The following is a 22,810-nucleotide window of genomic DNA, read 5'->3' on the forward strand; positions in this document are numbered from 1 at the left end:
CGGTCTGCATGCACAATCGACTGGTGTGAAGTTCTTTGTGTGAGCTGAGGCAGTGTATTTGAAGTGCATGTATGGCTGTGAACAGCTTCGACCACCCATCCTGCTTTGGATGGCCCATCCTGCCAAAAACCTGTCTCTCTATGTGTAGCTGTCAGGAGCAATCACAAAGGCCGACTGAAAACTGCACATAGTTATGTGACTCAGGAAACAGGTAGCAGGGCCAAATGGTTAGGACAAGATATTGCCAACTTTCTGAATGTGACATTTTCAGAATTGTGACTTTAAATTTGACTTCACAATTAAAGAGGATTTTAAATTGCAATTTCTTAGACCTTTCCACCTATTCCAAAGAAAAATGTAGCACTAATTAAATGCAAGAAGGTACCCCAATGTTATCCTACGGGAGAAGTAGGTCTTACTCTAGTGAAAACACAAACGAAAGAGTTTTTAACTACCATTAGATGTAAAACTAAAATGTACATATTCAACTTTTTAAATACAATGCACCCTTCCCTATGGGTTGTTAAGGGCCTACCCTAAGGGTGACTTATATGCATTACAATGGGAATTTTAGGCTTAAAATAAGGCTTAATTTGCCAAGCTAAATTTGCAGTTTAAAACTGCACACAGGCTTCAATGGCAGACCTGAGACATTTTAAAGGGGCTCCTTAAGTGGAAGGCTATTGGAAATGGCCCTTTCTACAGGGCCAACCATAAACTATTTGCCTTCCTCCAACCCTTTTTGCGGCATTTCTTTTTGTTGGCTTTAGGACTCTGGTCACTTTTCTACTGCTAGCCAGTGCTAAATTGCATTTTCTCTCTCACTAAAACATGGTTTCATTGGCATGTACCTAACTGGCATTTTTAATTTATCTGTAAGTCCCCTGTAGAGTGGTTTACCATATACCCAGGGACAGTGAATTAAATGCTTATTGTGCCACCCGCTTAGGTAGCACATTAACTCATGTCCCATTGCTGCCATGGCAGCCTGAATGCAGTGTTACACTGCCATGTCGATGTAGCTTTTATAACCCCTTGTTAAGCCTTAAATTCCCCTTTTATTACGTAGAAATAACTCCTATGGTAGGCCCTAGGTAGCCCATAGAGCAGTGTACTGTGTAATTAAAGGTAGGATGTGAGACATGTACTTTTAAGTTTTACATGTCCTGGTATAGAAAAACTCAAACATTTGTTTTTCACTATTGTGAGGCCTACCCCTCCCATAGGTTAACATTGGGGATTCCTTGTTACAGCCAATAAGCTGCAATTCCCAATTGGGAGGAAGTGGATCTGTCATGTTTAGTACTCATGGAATTGTAATAATTATCCTCTTTAATGGCAAAGTCGAATTTATTGTTACCATTTTGAAAATTACACTTTTAGAAAGTTGCCATTTTCCTGCTCTTGAGTCTAGAGCCTGCCTCTGATTGCATGTCGGGATTGAGTGACAACTAGGCTTTCTGTATTCTCCCTAGATAGCCACATACGATGGGCCATCCTGGCAGGATGGGAGGGAGGAGCTGGACATAGCTTAACACTTACACCTGAATTAGCTGTGTACTGTCCCCACACAAAGGGCTACATACCACCCTGTAGTGAGTCTGGAGCCAGGGTAGAATGGGAGCACATCTGTGCACTTCAAATACCCTTCTTTGAATTCTCTCCACATTAAAGGCAACACTGGGTATAAGAACTGAACATCAGACCCTACCACTCCAGTATACTGCTGGACCTGTGGGTACTCTGCCAGGGAGAAGGACTACTGTGTTCATAAAGGATCGGCACTCTGCGGGATTGCTGCTTTGGAAGCACTGTTTTCTTGTTGTGCTGACCTGCTAGCTGCTGACTTCCTTGCCTGGATGAGAAGGACTAGACCCATGTCACTTGCACCCAGAACCAGAGTGACTCCAAGCGATTGCTGACTTGCCTCCTGCACCTGGACTCTGGTATCTGTGAGTCCACCTTTCCAGGTGGTACCAACCCAGTCCTGGACCCTTGGAAGTGGTTTGAAGTGCTGCTCCAGCAGAATGCATGCATGAACGTCAACTCAAAGGACTCAGAACCAGCGCATCACCTCCACTGTGCACACATCACATGCCGTTGTGAGGATCGACTCTATTACATCGCCGACTGCATGGTGCATTGACTCTGTTCTTGAAGCATCCTCGCTGTTGCGCAGCTCAAATCCGACACATCGCCTTCCTTGGTGGATTGACGCTAACCCATCACCTCATCTGCACCCCATATCTCATCTTTGATGATGCTGCAACCAAGGTACTTCAAAGCAGGCCACAGCTGGTCCCTGTATCTGACCCACACTCCATTGTGGTCGGCCTGAACCTTTGCATCTAACCCAGTCTAGAATGACCAGATAGTCCGGTTGGAACTTTATGCTTTGAAGCACTACATTTCAGTTTATTCTTTAAACATTCATAATATCGGTTCTCCTTATTAGTATATTTTTGTTGTTTTGGTCTTGTGTTGTTCATTAAATTAAGATGTATTTTTCTAACCAGGTGTGGTATCTGTTTGTGTGGTATTTTCACAGTTTTACTGTTTGAAGTGTTAAACAAATTATTTACATATTGCCTCTTAAGTTAAGTCATACTGATCTATGCCAAGCTACCAGGGGTGAGCACAGGTTAATTTAGGGTGTGTTTGTGACTTACCCTGACTAGGATTGTGGCTCCTGCTTGGACAGGGTGCATACCTCTACCATCCAGAAGCCCAATTTCGAACGTTGGTGATCAGTGGTGAGACTAGGACTTGTGTGTGTGCAGTGCCATACAGTAATTGGTGTACACTACCATGCCATACATAAGACCATTGCACATTTTTTAATTTTCTTTTTTTCTCTATATTGTTAATGTTTCCAAATGGCACCTGCTGCAGCTTCATCAGCTTGGGACTCTTTTTGTCACTACACCAGTGATACCTTAAAACACAGCTTTCCAAACTTTCCACTTCGGTGACACACCTTTTCAACAATCTTCATCTTGTGACACGGTAATGCGAGTGAGCGCAGCGAGCGAGCCGAACCTCCTCCAGAGGGTTCTGGGGGGTACTCCTGCAAGAACATTTTGAAAAAATAGTGGGCCAATGGTGCAGTTTCAAGCAAATTTGAGAAAGCAGGAAGGTTCTAACAAAGACAGTGACTTGCAAAACTAGGTGTAAGCAAGGTTAGGTGTGTGCCTGACACAAGAATATAACCATGCACACATTGACACATGCCCCATTGATTTACAGCACAAAAAGGGGGGGTGCACACACTGCCAACCCTTCCAACCATGCACAAAGTCCACCTGATGCCTTGCTGAATATGAGTTATACAAAAATCCGTTCAGGACCAATCATGCAACTTATCAGCCGGTCTCTGCGCATTAAACTCAGGTTAGACCACTTTTCTCAGCTCAGCGCACCAAAAGGCACATCATCCTTACTTCACCGTGCCTTGCTATCCATCTCTCTCCCATCTCTCCCTCTCCCACCTCTCTCTCCCCCATCTCTCCCTCTCCCATATCTCTCTCCTCTCCCTCCTCTCCCTCTCTCTCTCCTCTCCCTCTCTCCCTCTCCCTTCTTTCCCTCTCCCTCTCTCCCTCCTCTTCCTCTCCCCCTCTCACTCTGTCTCCTCTCCCTCCTCTCCCTCCTCTCCCTCTCCCTCCTCTCCCTCTCCCTCCTCTAGCTCTCGCCCTCCTCTCCCTCTCTCCCGTCCTCTCCCTCTCCCTTCCTCTCCCTCCTCTCCCTCCTCTCCTTCTCTCTCCTCTCTGTCTCCCTCTCACTCCTCTCCCTCTTCTCTCTCTCTCTCCTCTCCGTCTCCCTCTCACTCCTCTCCGCCTCTCACTCCTCTCTCTCTCTCCCTCCTCTTCCTCTCCCTCCTCTCCCTCTTTCACTCCTCTCTCTCTCCCTCCTCTTCCTCTCCCTCCTCTCCCTCTCCCTCCTCTCCCTCTCCCTCCTCTCCCTCTGTCTCCTCTCCCTCTCTCACCCTCCTCTCCCTCTCTCACCCTCCTCTCCCTCTCTACCTCCTCTCCCTCCTCTTCCTCTCCCTCTCTCTCCCTCCTCTCCGTCTCACTCCTCTCCCTCTCTCTCCTCTACTTCTCTCCCTCCTCTCCCTCTCCCCCTTCCTCTCCCTCTCTCTCCTCTACTTCTCCCCTCCTCTCCCTCTCTCCCTTCCTCTCCCTCTCCCTTCGTCTCCTTCCTCTCCTTCTCCTTCTCCTTCTCCCTCCTCTCCCTCTCCCTCCTCTCTCCCTCCTCTTCCTCTCTCCCTCCTCTCCCTCCCTCTCCCTCCTCTCCCTCCCTCTCCCTCCTCTCCCTCTCCCTCCTCTCTCTCTCCCTCCTCTCCCTCTCTCCCTCCTCTCCCTCTCTCCCTTCCTCTCCCTCCTCTCACTCCGTCTCCCTCTCACTCCTCTTCCTCTCCCTCCTCTCCCTCTCCCTCCTCTCCCTCCTCTCTCTCTCCCCCGTCTCCCTCTCTCCCTCCTCTCCCTCTCTCCCTCCTCTTCCTCTCCCTCCTCTCCCTCTCTCTCCTCTCCCTCTCCCTCCTCTCCATCTCCCTCTCACTCCTCTTCCTCTCCCTCCTCTCCCTCTCTCCCTCCTCTCCCTCCTCTCCCTCTCTCTCCCTCCTCTCCCTCTCCCTGCAGTCTCTCTCTCTCCCCCTCTCTTTCTCTATCTCTGGCTCTCTCCCTCAGTATCTCTCTGGCCCTCTCTCTCCATCCTTCAGTATCTCTCTCTTCCTATCTCTCTCCGTCTCCATCCTTCAGTCTCTCTCCCCCTCTCTATACCCCCTCTCTATCCCTCCTCTCTCTTTATCTCTCTCTCTCCATCCTTCAGTCTCTCTCCCTCTCTCTCTCTCCCTCTCTCTCTGTGTTTCTCTCCCTGGGCATGTTTCTCGCCCCCTCTCTCCATCCTTCAGTATCTCTCTCTCTCTCTCTGTCTCTCCCCTCTCTCCCTCTCTATCACTCCCTCTATGTCTGCCCCCCCCCATATCTCTGGCACCCTTTCGCCATTACCCTTCTCTCAGGAACTTCTCGCGTGAGCCGCCCCTGGAAAAGCATTGCCTCTGCTGTTTGTGCATTACAAGGAGCCGTTGGTTGTGATATAATTATTAAATGCAACTACTGAGAAATAAATTCAACAAAATAGACAAGTACAATTATGTAATGTTTCATAAATAAATGCGGAGGTCATAAGATAAAAAGCCCATGGACCTGAGGCTGGACAGATTCCCCACCTCTCTGCTAACGCCTGAGTTTTGTAAGTAATAAGATGCAGTGCCTTGAACCAGTGCGCCAAGCAGAGACTCCTTCCGAAACTGCTCGGAAGCTGCCACTGCCAGGTGTCCGACAAGGTCAAGGAGCAGGAATCATGTTCGCAGCAGCCGGTGCCCCTGGCTAAGGCTGGTGCTTGGCAGGCGAGACTGGTGCCTGCTGGGCCCAGGGTGGAAGGAGGTGCTACAGAGCATATTAACAGCAGCAGATACCCCCCAGCGCAGAGGCGCAACTAGAGCCACATTTAGGGGGGGCTAAGAAAAATTGTCTGGGGGGGGGCGCTGAAACATTAGGCGGTAGGTAGAGTGGCGCTGCAGGGGCTCTTAGAAGGGGTGAAACATCAACAAAGCCTCTTTAACATGCACACAGTCTTTTAAAGACATGTGAAGTGCTCGGGTGTGGCTGTGAGCAGGCCCAGGAGCTGTCTGAGCCTGGGCTGCCACACACGACGGGTGGGGGGGACTCATTGTCACGCGACACACCCACAGAGTGGAGACGACACAGTACTTTGTCACGGCACACACTTCGGAAAGCTCTGCCTTAAAAGAATGGGACTAATCCTAGATCTCAACTACCTATCATTCTACAATTAGAATGAGTTGAAGGATTTCTGCAAAGAGAGGGAGCTGGCTGTGAATAAGAGGTCCACAAAGCAGGATCATCAGGCAGCCCTGTATGCTTTTTAGCAGGCACACTGGGGAAAGTCTTCAACAGTGGATCAGAGGGGAGATGAAACTTAGGAAGAATCTGAGGAGACCCCTTTGCAGCTCTAAGACTAGAGAATGCAGAGCCCTGGTTACACCTGGACTTGCCACCAGAGGCTTAAGAAGGCAGTGGCCCTGAAAAGGATGAGGAGGAGACTGAAAATGACAGCAAATGCTCCAGAGAAGAGAGGGAAGCCCAAAGTGATTCTGACAAAGCTCTGGCACAGAAGGAGTGCCTTAGCTAGAGAAAACTTGCCATGGAGGCAGCTGAGGATGAAAGAGCCTTAGAAGAGAAAAATATCTTGCTCACTCATGAACTGAGTCTGAAAGAGCTGGACTTGAAATCCAAAAAGCTGGTAGAGTCTAGCAGGACTGCTGGCAGCGAAATTAGCATCCATTATTAGAGTAAGGATCCACACACCCAAGGATGTGGTGCCTGACTTCAGGGAGGGGATGATATAGACATGTAGTTTGAGGCATATGAGCTTACTCAGAGATGCACAGGATTCCTGAGGAGTATTGGGTAGCTGGCATATGGAGGCATGTACCTAGTGATGGTAGGGAAGCTCTACTGGCCCTAGAGAAGGGAAACAGGCTGAGGTATCTGACCTTGAAGGAGGCCCTTGTCGGGAGACATGGATTCTCCCCAGTAGAGTGCAGGTCGAGATTCAGGGGCAGTCAGAAACTGTCTCACCAGTCCTTGGGGGATTGTGTAGGTTTCTGCTGCAAGGCACTGGATGGTTGGGTGAATGGTGGTAAAGTAAACATTTTTGACGGGCTGTACAATTAGATTGCTAGATAACACATGTCCAATCAGTGCTTTCCAGAGCTATGCTAACACCTGGTTAATTGTGAGTTCACTGACTCCAGGGAGCTTGCAAAGGAGGCAGACTTCTGAGTAAACACCAGAGTGTCTGGGAAGGCATTTAGGAGTGATAATATGGAGAGTGCCTCAGGTTCCCTCACTCAGAGTGAGGGGTAGTATGCAGTGGCCGAGACAGGGCCCAATATAGTGTGGATGAAAGTGGTCCCATGTCACTTCTAAGAAAAGGAGGGGAGGTTATGGTGGGCAGAGACCCAGGGTGCTTTATTTCCAGCCCCAGTGCTTGGATTGCTCCCACTTGGGCCACACGCAGGGGAGCCTGTCTGTACAAAGAGGCCATCCACTGATGGGACCTCCAAAGTGTCGGGAGAGCTGGGTGGGGTGGCACCCACAGGCGCCCTGCCACTTCTGGTTTCTGGGAGTATAACCCCACAGCTGTAGATGCAGTGTAGCAGATCGAGGGGCAGGAGGTGTAAACCGTCTACAGTGAGTGGACCAGTGGGTCAGGGGTTGCCAGCTCTGAGAACAGAGCATCCCAAGACAGCCCCTGGTGAAGGCACTTCTGGATATGGTGGGCTCCATGCATTGTCACAGGGACAGAGGGCTGAGGACTGCACCAGGCAGGCTCTTGCATGACATACACAAGTGTGTCTCCATTGGGAGAGTTACGGGTACTCCACTGGAAGCCCTGATTTGCTAGGCACATACTCAGCCTAAGGTTACAGGCCCTGGGTTGAAGGAGCAGTTTCAGGATACCACCCCTGAACTGATGGGAGGTGGGAATGAAAAAGGGTGCAAGGTGCCTGGAGCTGCTGTCCCCCACTCTGAGAAACCTCAGAGGTCAGAGACCGCTGGATGGCCTGGTCCCTGGCTCAGGACACTGACAGCTGTAAGTGGCCTCTTTTTGGGTGTTGTCCTTTTTGGACACAGTTTTCCCTGGGTTGGGGTCTGAAGTCAGACCCAAGGGGTGGAATGGGCCACGTCACTTTGTTGGTCATGGTGGTACTATCTTCCTACTGGGAAGCATACGTGAGCAAGTTAGGGGTAGGTGTTGCAAAGATGGGGTCCACAGTTGAGAAGAAGGGTTCCCCATGGGTCAGCTCAGTGTCTCAGGAGAGTATAATTAGAGGATTCAGGAGTTCACAGAGACGTTGAAGTGAGAAGTTCCCCAGGAGCAGAGGGCTATTGTCCATTATTCTATCGCCTAAGCAAGGAAGCCCATCCAGGTATTGATTAGTCTACCATGGATTTAGGCTGGAGGAGGGGTTATGGTGGAAATGACCCTTTTTGCATGGTCACACCCATACTTTTTGTATTCCTCCGCACCTTTTTGATGATTTTGTTGGCTTTACGACTCTGAGCACTTTACCACTGCTAAACAGTGCTAAAGTACATGTGCTTCTCCCTAAAACATGGTTTGATTGGCATACACATAACAGGCATATTTAATTTACTTGTAAGTCCCTTATAGAGTGCCATGCCATATACCCAGCGGTACAAAAGGGGGTGGTGAAAAAGGGGGTGGTGATGGACGGCGCATCTGAACCAATCAAACACTCACACCCAGTCAAAAGATCTGGGCAGGGTATGCTCAGACGTGAGTCAATCAATCAATCAATCAATCAAAGCATTTATATAGCGCACTACTCACCCAGAGGGTCTCAAGGCGCTGGGGGAGGGGGGTCCGCTACTGCTCGAACAGCCAGGTCTTGAGTTGCTTCCTGAAGGCGAGGTGGTCCTGGGTCAGGCGGAGGTGGGTTGGGAGGGAGTTCCATGTCTTGGCGGCGAGGTAGGAGAAGGACCGCCCCCCTGTGGTGGCTCTTCGGATGCGGGGGACGGCGGCGAGGGCATGGCCGGTCGATCGAAGCTGGCGTTTGGGAGCGTAGAAGTTGAGGCGGCTGTTGAGGTATCCTGGGCCTTGGTTGTGTAGGGCTTTGTGTGCGTGGGTGAGGAGTCGGAAGGTGATTCTCTTGTTGACCGGGAGCCAGTGCAGGTCTCTCAGGTGTCCGGAGATGTGGCTGCAACGGGGGATGTCCAGGATGAGACGTGCTGAGGCGTTCTGGATCCGCTGGAGTCTCTTCTGGAGTTTGGCGGTGGTTCCGGCGTAGAGGGAGTTGCCGTAGTCCAGACGGCTGGTGACGAGGGCCTAGGTGACCGTCTTCCTGGTCTCGGTGGGGATCCACCGGAAGATCTTACGTAGCATGCGCAGGATATTGAAGCACGACGAGGAGACGGCGTTGACTTGTCTGGTCATGGAGAGGGAGGAGTCCAGGATGAAGCCCAGGTTGCATGCGTGGTCTGATGGTTTGGGTGCGCTGCCTAGGGCGGGGGGCCAGGCGGAGGGTGAGGATCCCAGGATGAGGACTTACGTCTTGTCCGAGTTCAGTTTCAGACGGTTGTTCTTCATCCATTCGGATACCTCTTTCATCCCTTCGTGAAGGTTGGCTCTGGCGGTGGCGGGGTCGTTGGTGAGGGAGAGAATCAGCTGGGTGTCGTCGGCGTAGGAGATGATGTTGAGGTTGTGCTGGCGTGCGATGTCTGCGAGGGGGCTCATGTAGACGTTGAAGAGGGTTGGACTGAGCGAGGAGCCTTGAGGAACGCCGCAGATGACTTTGGTGGCTTCTGATCTGAACGGGGGGAGGTGGACTCTCTGTGTCCTTCCGGCGAGGAAGGAGATGATCCACTCTAGTGCCTTCTCCTGGATTCCGACGTTGCTGAGTCGCTGCACTAGTGTACGGTGGCAGACAGTGTCGAAGGCCGCGGAGAGGTCTAGGAGGATGAGGGCTGCTGTTTCTCTGTTGTCGAGCAGGGCTCGGATGTCATCGGTGGCTGCGATCAGGGCGGTTTCGGTACTGTGGTTGGCCCGGGAGCCAGACTGGGAGAGGTCTAGGAATCCGTTCGTCTCGAGGAAGGCGGCCAGCTGCTTGTTGATGGTCTTCTCGATGACTTTTGCAGGAAACGGGAGGAGCGAGATGGGTCGGTAGTTCTTGAGGTCGGTGGGGTCGGCTGATGGCTTCTTTAGTAGAGCGCTGAGTTCGGCGTGCTTCCAGCTCTCCGGGAAGGTAGCGGTGTCGAAGGAGATGTTGATGATGTTCCGCAGGTGGGGTGCGATAATAGCATCGGCCTTGTTGAAGACGTGGTGAGGGCATGGGTCGGTTGGAGATCCGGAGTGGATGGAGTTCATAGTGCGGACGGTGTCTTCGGTGCTGATGTGGGTCCAGGCGCGGAGGGTGGTGGTGGGGGGCGCTGGTTCGGTCGTGGCGTGCGTCGGTTGGGTGCTGAAGCTGTTGTGTATGTCCGCGATCTTGTTGTGGAAGTAGGAGGCGAGGGAGTTGCAGAGGTCTTGCGAAGGGGTGATGTCGTTGTTTCCGGCGTTGGGGTTGGAGAGCTCTTTAACGATGTTGAAGAGTTCCTTGCTGTTGTGTGCGTTGATGTCGAGTCGCTCCTTGAATGCGGTTTTCTTGGTTGCGCGGATGAGTTGGTGGTGTTTTCGGGTGGCGAGCTTGAGGGCAGTCATGTTGTCAGGTGTTGGGTCTCTGCGCCATGTTCTCTCGAGGACTCGGCAGTTCTTCTTTGAGCTCTTGAGTTCTTCGGTGAACCATGGGGCTTTCTTGCTGCCGGGTCTGCTGGGCGGGGTCCTCAGGGGGGGCGAGGTCGTCAGCGCAGTTGCTGATCCACTTCGTGAGTCCCTTGCTTACTTTGCCACTGGAGTCAAGCAAGCCCGGCTGAAGAAGGCTGTAATGCCGGAAACCGGTCCTGGGAAGCTTGATTCCGGTCCAGGGAAGACATGGCTTGGCAGTTCGGGCTGGACTGTTCCCATGAGGCACATGGTCAGACTGATTTGCATATGGACATGTCTGAACTGGGGTGGCGGAGTGAGCTAAAGAACGGTGATGGATTAAACCCAGATCAGTTGACTGGGGGTGAGTGTCTGTATTGTCAACGCTCCGTCCATCACCACCTTTGGTTTTTCTTTGTATGCCATATACCCAGGGCCTGTAAATGAAATGCTTCCAGTGGGCCTGCAACACTTATTGTACCACCCAGTTAGGTAGCACTTTAAAACATGTCTCAGGCCTGCCATTGCAGCCTGAATGCAGTGTTACACTGCCACGTCTACTTGGCATTTGAAACCCCTTGCCAAGCCTTAAACTCTCTTTTTATTACATATAAGTGACACCTAAGGAAGGCCCTAGGTAACCCCTGGAGGAGAGTGCTGGTTAAATAAAAGTTAGGATATGAACTTTAATGCTGTACATGTCCTGGTAGTGAGAAACTCTGCAGGTGAGTAATTTGCAAGTCGAGTATCCACCAGAAAGATTGTTACGGCAGGTAAGTAACATTTTCTATTGTATTAATATGCCATACACTTGAATATGATATGGATTTTGTAGTCTGTAAATGGATTTCTCTTTTTATAAATCAGATAAATTTCTTTTTTCCTCTACTTGTGACTGTTTAAATGTATCTCTTTTTTTCTGTGCAATTTTTACTTTTAAAACTGCTGCTTTCTTCGACCCGTGACTGTTTACATTTCTCTACTGGTTTTCCCCCTATACTGTGCTAATGCCTCTAGAAGGCAATCTGCCACCCCTTTTTGCAAGCGAAAAAGGCAACATACACCCCAGAGCCTACCCATAGTATGTTTAAGAGACTGTCTAAATTGCTTTGTGGTTTAAATTGTGTTTGGATATTGTATGTAGCACTCATTTTTGGGTAGAATAGGTGATTTCCTTAAGTGCACGAAAAGCAGTATTTTTAGTGGTTTGAATTTGGGCCTTACTGCAGGGTTGAACAGGAACTATAGAGTGTGGATAGTACCTGCCTGTATCCAAGGAGATTCTGACTTCAGGAGCACCTCCATGCCCCGTGCACATCCTTTTGTGTTTCAGGTCATATGCACCTTATATGCGTTTCTTACTGGATGCTGTATCTGTGCCCCTAGGACTAGGGTTTCTATTGAACTTAGGGCTTAGGGTTTGGTTTTTGATTAGATGCTATTGTGATTGGTTAAAAAGGCCAGGTGTCCCATTGGCCCTAGGGCTTAGGGCTGGGGATCAGATTGGTTAGTGTTCCCATTGGCCAAAGGTCACCTAACCTAGGGCTATTTAACATTAGGGCGTCTCAGCCCAAGCGTCAAAGCTAAGCGCTTGGAGGACAAGGGGAGTTGCCTGCTCCGGTGAATCCTAGGGCCAGAAATACTGCCCTTTTTGTCAGTTTTATCGTTTACCAACCACCACCTTAACCCATCAAAATCTTAAAACATAATACAGTCTCAGGAAATGCACACTACTCATTTACTACAAAAATAAATGCTATTCACATTTTATTGGTTCACCAACCACAACAAAACCCCACCAACCACATCTATACACCCTTTGCCCCTAACTGCCACACAATGGCACCTTTGTTGGAACGTATTGTGATTCGGCAGGAGAAGACATGATAGCGGCTTTCCTCTTCCTCCACCCAAATTGCAGTGCCATGTGTCTATGATTTGCAACTTCAGATGACAAACCATAGACTAGATGGCAGTACTCTAAAGGGACTGGTATGCATTTGCAAAATGGAAACTATCCCTGGATTGACTATATTGGAGCGAGCAGGCAACAATCCATGGGACAGCTGCATCCTGCCCTCAATGCCAATTACAGAGTTACCATGTTTAGATTGCAGCTATTAATACAATTTTGGGATTGTAGCACCATCCCTAAAAAAGGGACAAAGGCTGACATTAAAACAAAAATCAGTGGCAAAGTAAATAGGTCACACTTTTTAAAAGTAAGGTTCGATAATTCCGACAGGTCTGGCTTGTAAGTGAAAACGCATCAGATCTGTCACCTTTGGTAAAGCTTGTTCATATTGCATGCTTAGTCGCAAACATTTATGTGTTTGTGCCTTGCATCTGCCAAATCCACAAGAGTTAAATAAAAATAAAAAACTCAGCCTAGTATGGCATTTTTACAGAGTTTTGTAAAGCTGAAATTATTCTGGCGACAACATTTTTGAGCTGTGACAGAGTATTAGTTCAGAGAGAGTGCAGAGTTGAGTCTCAACCCAGTTAGAGTGCAAATACACAAACCCCTTTACAACCCGACCTTTAGCACAAGATCCCCATTATTAGCTCATTTTAGGAAAGTTCCTTTAAAGATTTTTCATTTACAATTATCCAATGTAATAATTTATATTGCTTACCTGCCACATATGCTTGAATAATCTTTAATGCTTATTGTTTTCACAGAGGTGTGCAAAAGCCCCCAATTTTGCTGTCAATCAATGCAGAGGAAGTCTCCAATCTTAAAGATGGGATCAATTTCTTAATAAATAATGAAGATGGAAAAAAATATGTCATATATAAAGATGGTGACAAAATGAGTGCGTGCAAAAATTTGTGCAAACACCAAGGAGGCCTGTTGATTAAGGATATTGAAGATCTGTCAAACAGGTAATACTGTAAATGTTTATGCTGCCATTGTCTTCTGTTTGTAAATATTTGTTCATCATAATTATGGAGTTTTCAGGATCGTTCAGGGCATAGATATTTAAAGAGAATGTAAAATCACATTTAGAACAATAATATTGCCATTGTTGAAGGTACTTCCCAAGTGGAAGCTTGGCTGCTAACTTACTATAGATTAAAGGAGATGGATTGATAAAATCTGACAACGATAGGCTACCAAATGACTGCTTAAGGTAGTCCATTCTTGCCATGGGGTCATTTTTAGGTCTTGCCTACGCAGCACGCATGTGCTACATAGGCAAAAGGACCTTTTGCGATCGCTTTGGCGTTTCAGCCAAAATCGTGCACACGTTCCATTGCCTTCAATTGCAACGCATGCACGTGTGGCGATTCACTTGCGGGAGAGCGCAGCGCCATATGGAAGCAATTATCGCTCCTGGCGCTGCTCGCTCTCGCAAGTGAAAAGCACTCGCCCCCTCCTCTCGCCTTCCGTCTCTTCATTTTACTTTTCTCTTCACGGTTAACGGGTGGGGTATTTCACGCATGCGCCACGCACATGCACAGAAATGTATCACGCTTAGGCTGATTGCAGCCCATGTTTCTCTATCTGCTGTGATGCCCAGATTATGTTTTTTGCTGGCAGGCCATGTGGGTTGCTTTAAATGTTCCATCCTGCAGGATTCGAATACTTGTATTTGATAGGGAAAGTACCAGCTCACCCCAGCAGAGATGCATTACTAGCAATGGGAGCATAACAGTACTCCTAAGTGGGAATTCACTGCTACCTATGGGAGAGTACCAGCGCTCCTCAGCGGGGATGCATTACTACCTATGGGAGAGTACTGTCTCTCCTCAGCGGGGATACACTACTACCTATAGGAGAGTACCGGTTCTCACCAATGGGATGTGTTACTAACAAGAGGAGAGTACAGCACCCCTTAGCAGGGATGCAATACTACCAAGGGGAAAGTACCAGCACTTGTCACTGGGAAGCAGATACTCATGAGCAGTGAGCTCACGCACATCTCTCCGTCATTCAGGTTTTTATTGAGAGTAAAATCTGACTATTTTACTTTTGATATTCATATTAAAAAGTCATATTCACTTGAAGGATAGTATTATGTGAATATTGTATTAAATATTTATATTGAATTCATATTGATAGTCATTTTATCGAGCCTGGAAGAATGAAAGGCGACTTGACCCTGCTTCACTTTGAACTTCTGGCCTCTGGAAACTCACAGGTGGTGATACCCAGGCTCCAGGCTGTGGAAGCAGCTGTCGTGGGAAGCAGTGGCATTTCTTAGTTTTTCCAAAATAGACTTTTGTTTAGAGCGGGATGCTGGACAGGCCGCAAGCTTTATTGCAAGCACAATGGGAGTAGTTTTCGTGCACTCCTTCTACTAACAAGCTGCATTTGTCTGTAAGCTAGATATGGCACTGGACGTTTATACTGAGTTCTGTCCTTCGGTTGACTGGATTTACTTCTGGTATTAAGTCATTTCAGGTGTCATCTGGAAGCATTCTCTTCATGTGTTCTCAGTGTGCAGCACCTATAGTGGTGACCTTCTGTGAATCTCCTCTCCTCAGTGATTGGTAGGCAGGCGGCAGCAAACACACCATCACTCCCTCCCACTGCAGTGAGTGTCAGGTAAACAGGGAAGGGTTTAACCCCACGTTTAAATGCAGGGTTTAAATCCACATTTAAACTGTGAGGGACCAGCTCCTCTTTTTCACGCCAAGAAAGTGAAACCCATTCTTTTAACAGTTTCATGACTAAACTAACTTACTTCCATGCTTCTATCCTACAGACATAAATAACTTACTGAAACCAACTGTTATACATACGCTATTCTCCTTTTAAATTTTTGACGTTTGATAGCCACTTAATCGCAACAAATCCTCTTCATGGTGCCCCAGAAGCAACAATGAAAACAAGCATTGGCATAGCCAATAGGTCTCGCCTTTGGGACATTATAAGTGTTTAGCCATGCAACAGTTGATTTTGCACCAAGGATATTGTGCTGCATATTTAAATACTTATAAGGTCCCGAAGGCAAGACCTATTGGCTATGCCAATGCTTGTTACATTTTTTATCACCACAAAAATAGCCACTCAAAACCTAAAATGACAAGAAATGAAAGTAAGCAGGCTGTACCGGTGTTTATTGCATTATCAATCTGTTTTTTGTGGTAGATGACATTTTTCTATCTGCAGTAACCTTGACTCAACTTGCCAACCGCTCCTGTACATGTTAAAAGATGAGGTTCAAATATGCATGATTTGATCCTGTCAGCAACCCTGAAAATGTGAAATTGTGTTTACTTGGAGGAGATTGTATTGTTGAAATGCCTAGCACATTGTCTCTTTCAACTAGCTCTTCCTATAACCCGCTGGTGGAAGACATGTGGGCAGTGGTCAACTTGTGCTGGTGGGTGTTGATGGTCATAAGTTCTTTAAGCACATTTCAGGGAATGACAGCACTGTGCTCTGAGTATGCCGGTCTCAATGACTTCTGCCGTTTGGTCTCGCTCATTTGGTATTAGAAGGAACCAAGGCCTATTTAAGTTTTTTTGACTGTGGGTTACAGTTGTGCCGTGCTTGCAGGACATTAACGTCGCCCTTTATTTGCACTGATACTATTGTAAAGTTTTTACACTCCTCTGATCCTGCCTTCTCATCCAAGGACATGGAGAATGATGAGATGGTGCATTCCGCAACGAGCTCAACCAGGGCTCACTGACAATACCTGGTTGAGGGCAAAAGCGATCTCTTTCCTGCCTCAAACGGTTTGCTGATTTGCTAAGACCGATACTGCGCAGAGTTTCTGCAGTGCTTAATTTGACCTGGTGGGTTGCAGTGCTCGGCACCGGCAGTTAACTGTTAACACCAACACTTATGACAGCCTGCCACACGGTGGCACTGTCACTCAAATGTAGGGATAAGCACAAAAGCTGATTATTAATTCAATCCACGATCAAAATGACTAATAAGTACCACCTAGGCCGTTTTTATAGCTTTGGGGTCCTAGAATGTTATGTTACACTTTCAAGAGTGTGGTGATTAGTAGTATGTTGGTACTGTATTTGTAGCTATGGGAGAGGCAGTGGTGGTGTAAACTGCAGTGGCATCCTGACGAGGGCCCAAGTACTTATTTTTGTTCACATTAGGCACTGGCTGAGAGCATGGACTTCATAGATCATGGTAGGTTGGTTTACTTCAGGGTAAAACAGAGATAGCACTGGCCTAGGGCAATGCTTCCGTTGAGCTGCTCAAATATATATTCATGTGCGAACATTGGAGGGTTCCACTGCTGTAAGGTCCTCTGGAAACTAGACCAATGTACACTTTTGATTTACTTGATTCAGCAGTAGCAGCTGGGGTTGTGGAAGAGTGGCTGGCAGGGGTGGGGAGGGGGTCAGGGAATGACAAAAAAACATACCTGCAGCCGGCAGCATCCCGATGTTCTGCTCCTCTCCTCCACTGGCACAGGCTCACAGAGTCCACTGCGGCCAATCCTGATGCTGCTCTCATGTCATGACAGCAGCATCAGGATTGGCCTGAGCGCTCTGAATTTACGCTTCCAGTGAGACTGGGAGCCTGTGCCTGATGTCTCCAAAGGAGCAGTGCAGCTCTGGCTGGAGACAGCTTCAGTGGGCATGATGGTTTGGCCGGCTCAATCGTCATGCGCATTGACAACAGTGCCCACCACGCCTCCTGCAGCCTGTCATCCCCCATGGCCCCACCCACAAAGACTCAGCAGGAAAGGAAAATTAAAACGATAATAAAGCGTGTTTTTATTATTGTTTTATTTTTCGTCTCCTGCCGTTTTGAGGCAGCTGGGAAGGGGGGTGGGGGGGGAACAATGCTCCTCCGCCATAGCAAAGAAGCCACTGCTGTGATTCAGTGGCCAGTTTGACTGACACTGTGCCTGTTTGTTTCTGTTATAATACAGGGATGCCAATACCTCCGGTGTTTGTGTAAATGTTCCCCAACGGATACTTCTGCCCCCGTCTGTTAATAGCAAGTCAGTGGGAGGTAAACTATTGTCAACCTGACCTGGTACCTGTTTGGACCAGTCCAAAGTTACAACCAAAGGATCATGATCACTTTCCATGTGAGACTGCACCTGAAAGTTCATGATCCTATGCCAGAAATCCACATTTGCCAGGACATAGTCTATAGTTGAGTTCTGACCAATCCTCCCAAAAGTAAACTTGCCAGGGTTATCTGCAGGTAAGTGACCATTACAAGCCCTTAATGAGAAGTTGGGAGTGAGAGTAGTCAACTGCAAAACTAGGGGAGACCAAGCCTTGATTGGGTAATGATTGCAAATTGGAATTCCCCTAGTTGAGTCTTCTTCGCTCGTAATGGGGTGGGGTAAGACAATTAAAGGTTCAAAATGGCAATTAAAATCCCCGCCAATGATGAAGAAAACTTGCTCGGGCAGCGTAGAAAGGAAGACCGCCAGACAATCTAACATCAGGGGGAGTCTTGGATATAATGGTTGGGTCATGTGGCAACTGATCAATAGCTCTCCCCCGAACAGGAATTTCAATGGCCCCATCCACGTATCTCTCAGAAGACCAAACGTGCATCAGCCCTCCCAGAGATGAGTGTTTGGGCTGTACAGTCTCCAGAGATAATCTCTGCTCGGTCATTGCTTTTTCGTGGGCCAGAACCGAAGTTGCATTGATTATGAACTGATCTAAAGTGCCAGCGACAGACCCGCTCATAGGCGGGTTCTTCCCCTTTCCGCGAGCAAAAGCCATCATAAAGACCACACTGCCGCAGTAATAAGACAAAAGGTATTTTTTTTAGAAACCAAAGCTAGGCTGATACCATTAGCAAACTAAAGCAGGAAGTGTAAACTGACCTTCTCGTATATGGCAAGTTAGAGGGGGGGCCCGGCCCGTCATCTTCTGTACTCGAATGGGCCCGCCCTTGCCCCGGGCTTTGCCCGGTCGCCGCCGGTGCGGGTCCCGCGTTGCGTGGGGGAAGACGGCGCTTTGTAGCGCGATGTCAGCGCCTCCCCCAGCAGCAGCTGTGTCCACTCTGGAAGCAGCGGTGCACCCTGGGACCAGGAGTCCCACCAGGATGTTGAGGGGTGAAAGGGGAGCCTCCCGCAGAGAAGAAAGACAGCTCACTAGCAGTTTCAGTCAACATTCCATCTACATTTCTGTATACATTATTATTAATATTTCAATGTTCATGATACCCGATACCTTTGAGTCAAGTTTGCGCTATATACAACTAAAACAAATATATAAATTTCCATTTGTTACTGCCCTTGATGTTACATAGAAGTACATACAGTGGGAATTTCGACCAATCGGTGACGAATATAATAGTGCCTTAGTAATACAGTACAACCCCTGTCTCATGCGCACATTGTGTGTGCCTCCAAAATGTTCAATACCATACAACAAATCTGTCAAATTAATGCATAATTGTACTGTTTATACATGTACTTAATGATTAACACTGGGAAGATTCCTAATCTGCACAGTTGTCTAAAGGACATGTATAAGCCAATGCAAAATAAAATGTTATACCATACATCATTTAGGGCAGTCATAGAACTTTGTAATGTGGGTATACATAGAGCCTGATTCATAAAGGTAAACAAATGAAAGTCTAACGTTACGACTTTCAGTATTCACAAAGGGCATTTACGAGAAGTAAAGTGAGACGTTTGTCTCAGTTAAATGGAAGTTTTGGTCTTAAGTTTAACTGAGACAAAAGTCTAACTTTACTACTCATAAATGCCCTTTGTGAATATCGAAAGTCGTAAATTTAGACTTTCTTCTCAGTTTACCTGCGTGAATCAGGTCCATAGTGTATAGTACAATCATCCCCTTGGAAATGTATGCATCCACCCAACTGCGTTAACCATTACTCAGGGTGGCCACCTGCCTCGAAATCTCCTCAAATTTGTTGAGACCATGAGGCACCATGTCCAAAGGATGAATCCACTTGCATTCTTGCAAGTTTAGAATTTTCTCGAAATTACCACCTCTTGGGTTAATGCTGACCTTCTCAATTACTAGCCATCTTAACTGGTCTACTGAATTATTGAATGTGATGACATGTTTGACAAGAGTTGCCCCTTGCTCCTTACACCTGATCCTGCTGCAGTGCTGAAGGATGCAGGTTTTTAACTTCTGACATGTTTGGCCAACATATAAAAAGACATGGGGACATTTGATCATGTTGATGACATCTACATTGTTACAATTTCTGTGCTCTTTCAATATAGTTGTGTCATTATGCCTAAAAATCTTGATTTCTAAGGTCATCCCACTCGCTTTGCAACTGGCACACTTAGAATGACCTATAACCTGAAGTGAATTCCAGAGTGTGAGTGGGGAAGGTTTCGGTGGCACCCCTAGATAAGAGCTCACCACAGGATCTTTTATGCTTTTACCTCTCTTAAAGGCATGCATGGGTAGCTCATTTGCATCAATCTTGTCTGTCACCAGGGTCCAGTGCCAGTTTATAATGTTCTGTATGTCATTACTGCGTGTGCTGGAAGTAGTTACACAGATCATTCTGTTCTGTGTATCATCCCCACACAGTTTGGGTTCAAGCAGGACCTCCCTAGGGCAAAACCATGCAATTTTACAGGCTTTTTCCTGTAAACCCTTGGGATAGCCCCTTGCTGCCAGATGGGCAAGCAAATCATCAGATACCTGAAAGTAGTGTGATGCGCATGAGCAATTTCTCTGGAGATGAAGACATTGCCCATAGGGTAAATTGCCTCTCAGATTCCTAGGATGGTGACTGGAATATCGTAAAAGGGTATTTAGCTCGCTACTCTTCCTGAAAAAGGTGGTGTAAAAACAACCATTGTCGACTTTTGGGCCTGGCCCTTTTGGAAGGTTTACCCCGAAACTTTTTGCTTTTTCCTAGCCTGTTTCTGGAACCTGGTGTTGGTGACTTTAGGCCTTTGCGCACTTTTTCACTGTGGTACAGTGTAAAGTGTGTGTGCTCTCTGTGTATGTGTGGTGAGTGACCTGCCCTCCCATAGGAATGAATGGGGAATATGTATGCCCATGGTAGTTCCTGATGTGTGGGGAGTGCAGGGTCGAGTTTGGTATGTACGAACTCGTGAGATTGAATGCTGCGTAATGATGTATGCGGCATGAATGTGTCTAGTGCGGAAGTGCCACTTTTAGAAGTTGGCATATTTGTGTAATTTGTGTCTGCCGTGTGATTGGCTGGTGAGCCTGGCCCAGGAGTGCCTGGGCCTGCTTGTGGATTGACTGTCTGGTTTGAGGGTGGCAGGGGCTGGGGAGCCCCAGGAGCCCGTGGATGAAAGGCTGCATCTGCTGCCAGGGAATTGGGAGGAGATGGCACCTAGGAGTGAATAGGGCTGTGCCTGCCTGCCACAATGCTGGCTCCACCTCCTGCTGGGCGACTGTCGCCTATGCCCCTCACCCTGAAAGAAGTTCCCTATAGCCAGTTCTAGCTGGTTCTCACACTGCCTGCACCCTGCTAGACAAAGGAATTTGCAGTATAAAAAGGGGCTGTGTCCCCTTACAATTGGTTCTTGTTTCTGACTTAAATCCTACCAGGGGCGTGCTGCTGCTTGGGCCCAGGGGAATCCCTGGGCCCTGCCCAGCCCCTGGATACCTGATGGCCCTGGATGCTGGATGGACTTTGTTTTAGGGACCCCTCTGCTTTACTTGGGGGTGAAGGACTCCCTTTTGACCCCCCCTGCCCTCTGCTCCTAGGAGGGCCTGGTTGCTGGGTCCCTGGCTTCTGGAGGGGGGCCATTCCTGAGGAGCCTCGTGCTGTCTGTCCCCTCAGCGCTTAGAAGCGATGTAATTTGTGCTTTAGCGCTGAAGAGCGCTTAATTTTTGTTCTAGCGCTTGGGAGCGCTTTCGTTTTCAAGGCAGGTGCCCACCCTGCTGCCTGGCCACCACTTGTGCCCTTTTTGGGGTATGCTGAGCGTTTATTGTTTTAAATTTCAAAAGGGAGCCCACCCCATACTTCTGAGAAATTATCGCGCTACCCCGGAGCCTAGAGGCCCGACCGAGGGGCCGCGCTGCCATTGGCTGCCTGCAGCCCAACGACCCGGAAGTCAGGCACTTCCGCCCGTGACAGGGGCGGGGCCTGCAACCCGGCCGGAAGGGCGCCCGAGGAATGTGTGGTGCAGGGGGCTCCCGTGTGGGGAAAGGAAGCCCCGCGCCTGGGGAAGCCGCCGCCAGTGGAAGAGGAAGTTCGGCGGGGCTCCCAAGGTGGAGGGAGAGCCCCGCTGGTGCCGCACTGCTGCCCGGCCGCCCAGACAGAAGGAACCCTGCAAGCCGGTGAGTGGGGCCCGAGGTTGTTTAAGGTAGAGGGGGCATCGGGCACATTGCCGGTGCCCGCCCCCTCCCCAGTCCTGGTTCACAAGTGCGGTGGCAATTTGTGCTCTGGAGTCCCCGAGCGGGATTCCTACGACCTCCAAGGGCATTTCCTGGATCTCGAGCCCCCGGAGGGGGGGCTCGAACGACGGGGTCATATCTGTTTTAAAAGCCTGAGAGGCTCGTGGCGCCATTGTAGTTTCGAGTCCCCAGAGAGGGGGACTCCAAAGACGGGGCCATATTTGTTTTAGGAGCCAGGGTGCTCCAAGGCCCACAGTGACTCTAGAGTCCCCACGAGGGACTTGGGGGCATTATGTTGTTGAGGAGCCAGAGTGCTCCAGAGGGCCCCTGTAGTGTGTACAGAGCCTAGAAGGCTCCCAGTTGGCGCAGTTTTGGTCCCTGAGGGCTAGTGAGAGCCCTGCCGCAGTTCTGCTTCACAGCTGCCCAGCAATTAGTGGGCAGCTGCACCGTTTAGGCCTTTTGACTGTTCCCAGGTGCCCAGCAAGTAGTGGGCACCTGCAACATTTAGGTTTTGCGCCAGTGGCGCACCCCTGACTGGCGCTGCATTGGCAGCGCGCCCTGACATTCTGGACTCAGGGCTCCTTAGTCCCTTTATTAGATTGGGGCTGGTATGTGATTTTATTTAGGCGCAATGTGATTATCTATGTGATGGTATTTGCCTAATGTGAGTTTTGCGCAATATGATGTGGTGCTAGGAAATGTAATGCATTTAATATGATTACGCACCTTGATCTTACACCTCTGAATGTTTTTGGGCATCATGTGTTTTTGCGCTATTAAGTTATGGTCTGGCACTTCTGAATGTCTTTATGCATCATGTGTCTTCCTTGATTTTACACCTCTGAATGTGTTGGTTTATGCATCATGTGTTTTTTCTTCCCTGTACCTCTGAATGTGTTTTTGATGCATCATGTGCCTTAATATTACACCGCTGAATGTGTTTTTATACATCATGTGTTTACCTTTTCCCTACACCTCTGAATGTGTTTTGATGCATCATTTGTAATGTGTTCTTGCTGATACCCCTAAATGTACTTTATTCTTAGGTGGTTGTTCTTTCCAGTACAGGTGGTCCTAGTGAGGTCCTGGTCCCCTGCGTGACATTCTCCTAAGGTGGTTAGGGTTGCGTAGGTGGTACTTACCTGTTACCAGTAGTTACTGGTTGTGATTTACAACTGTTATTTTGTGCTAT

The 22,810-nt window shown here is 48.4% G+C and overlaps 1 protein-coding gene across 2 annotated transcripts in view; it reads left to right on the forward strand.

Moving 5' to 3' along the window:
* The window catches only part of LOC144827366 (cytidine monophosphate-N-acetylneuraminic acid hydroxylase-like), a 537,565-nt gene that overhangs the window by 78,595 nt on the left and 436,160 nt on the right, over positions 1–22,810 (forward strand). For both annotated transcript variants that reach the window (XM_078685708.1, XM_078685707.1), the window contains exon 2: positions 13,030–13,233. In XM_078685708.1, coding sequence (XP_078541834.1) covers positions 13,030–13,233 — 204 coding nt within the window. The remainder of the gene's footprint in view (positions 1–13,029; positions 13,234–22,810) is intronic.

The sequence above is a fragment of the Lissotriton helveticus genome, chromosome 4_1, assembly GCF_964261635.1.
Source record: "Lissotriton helveticus chromosome 4_1, aLisHel1.1, whole genome shotgun sequence".
In the NCBI taxonomy this organism is placed as follows: Eukaryota; Metazoa; Chordata; class Amphibia; order Caudata; family Salamandridae; genus Lissotriton; species Lissotriton helveticus.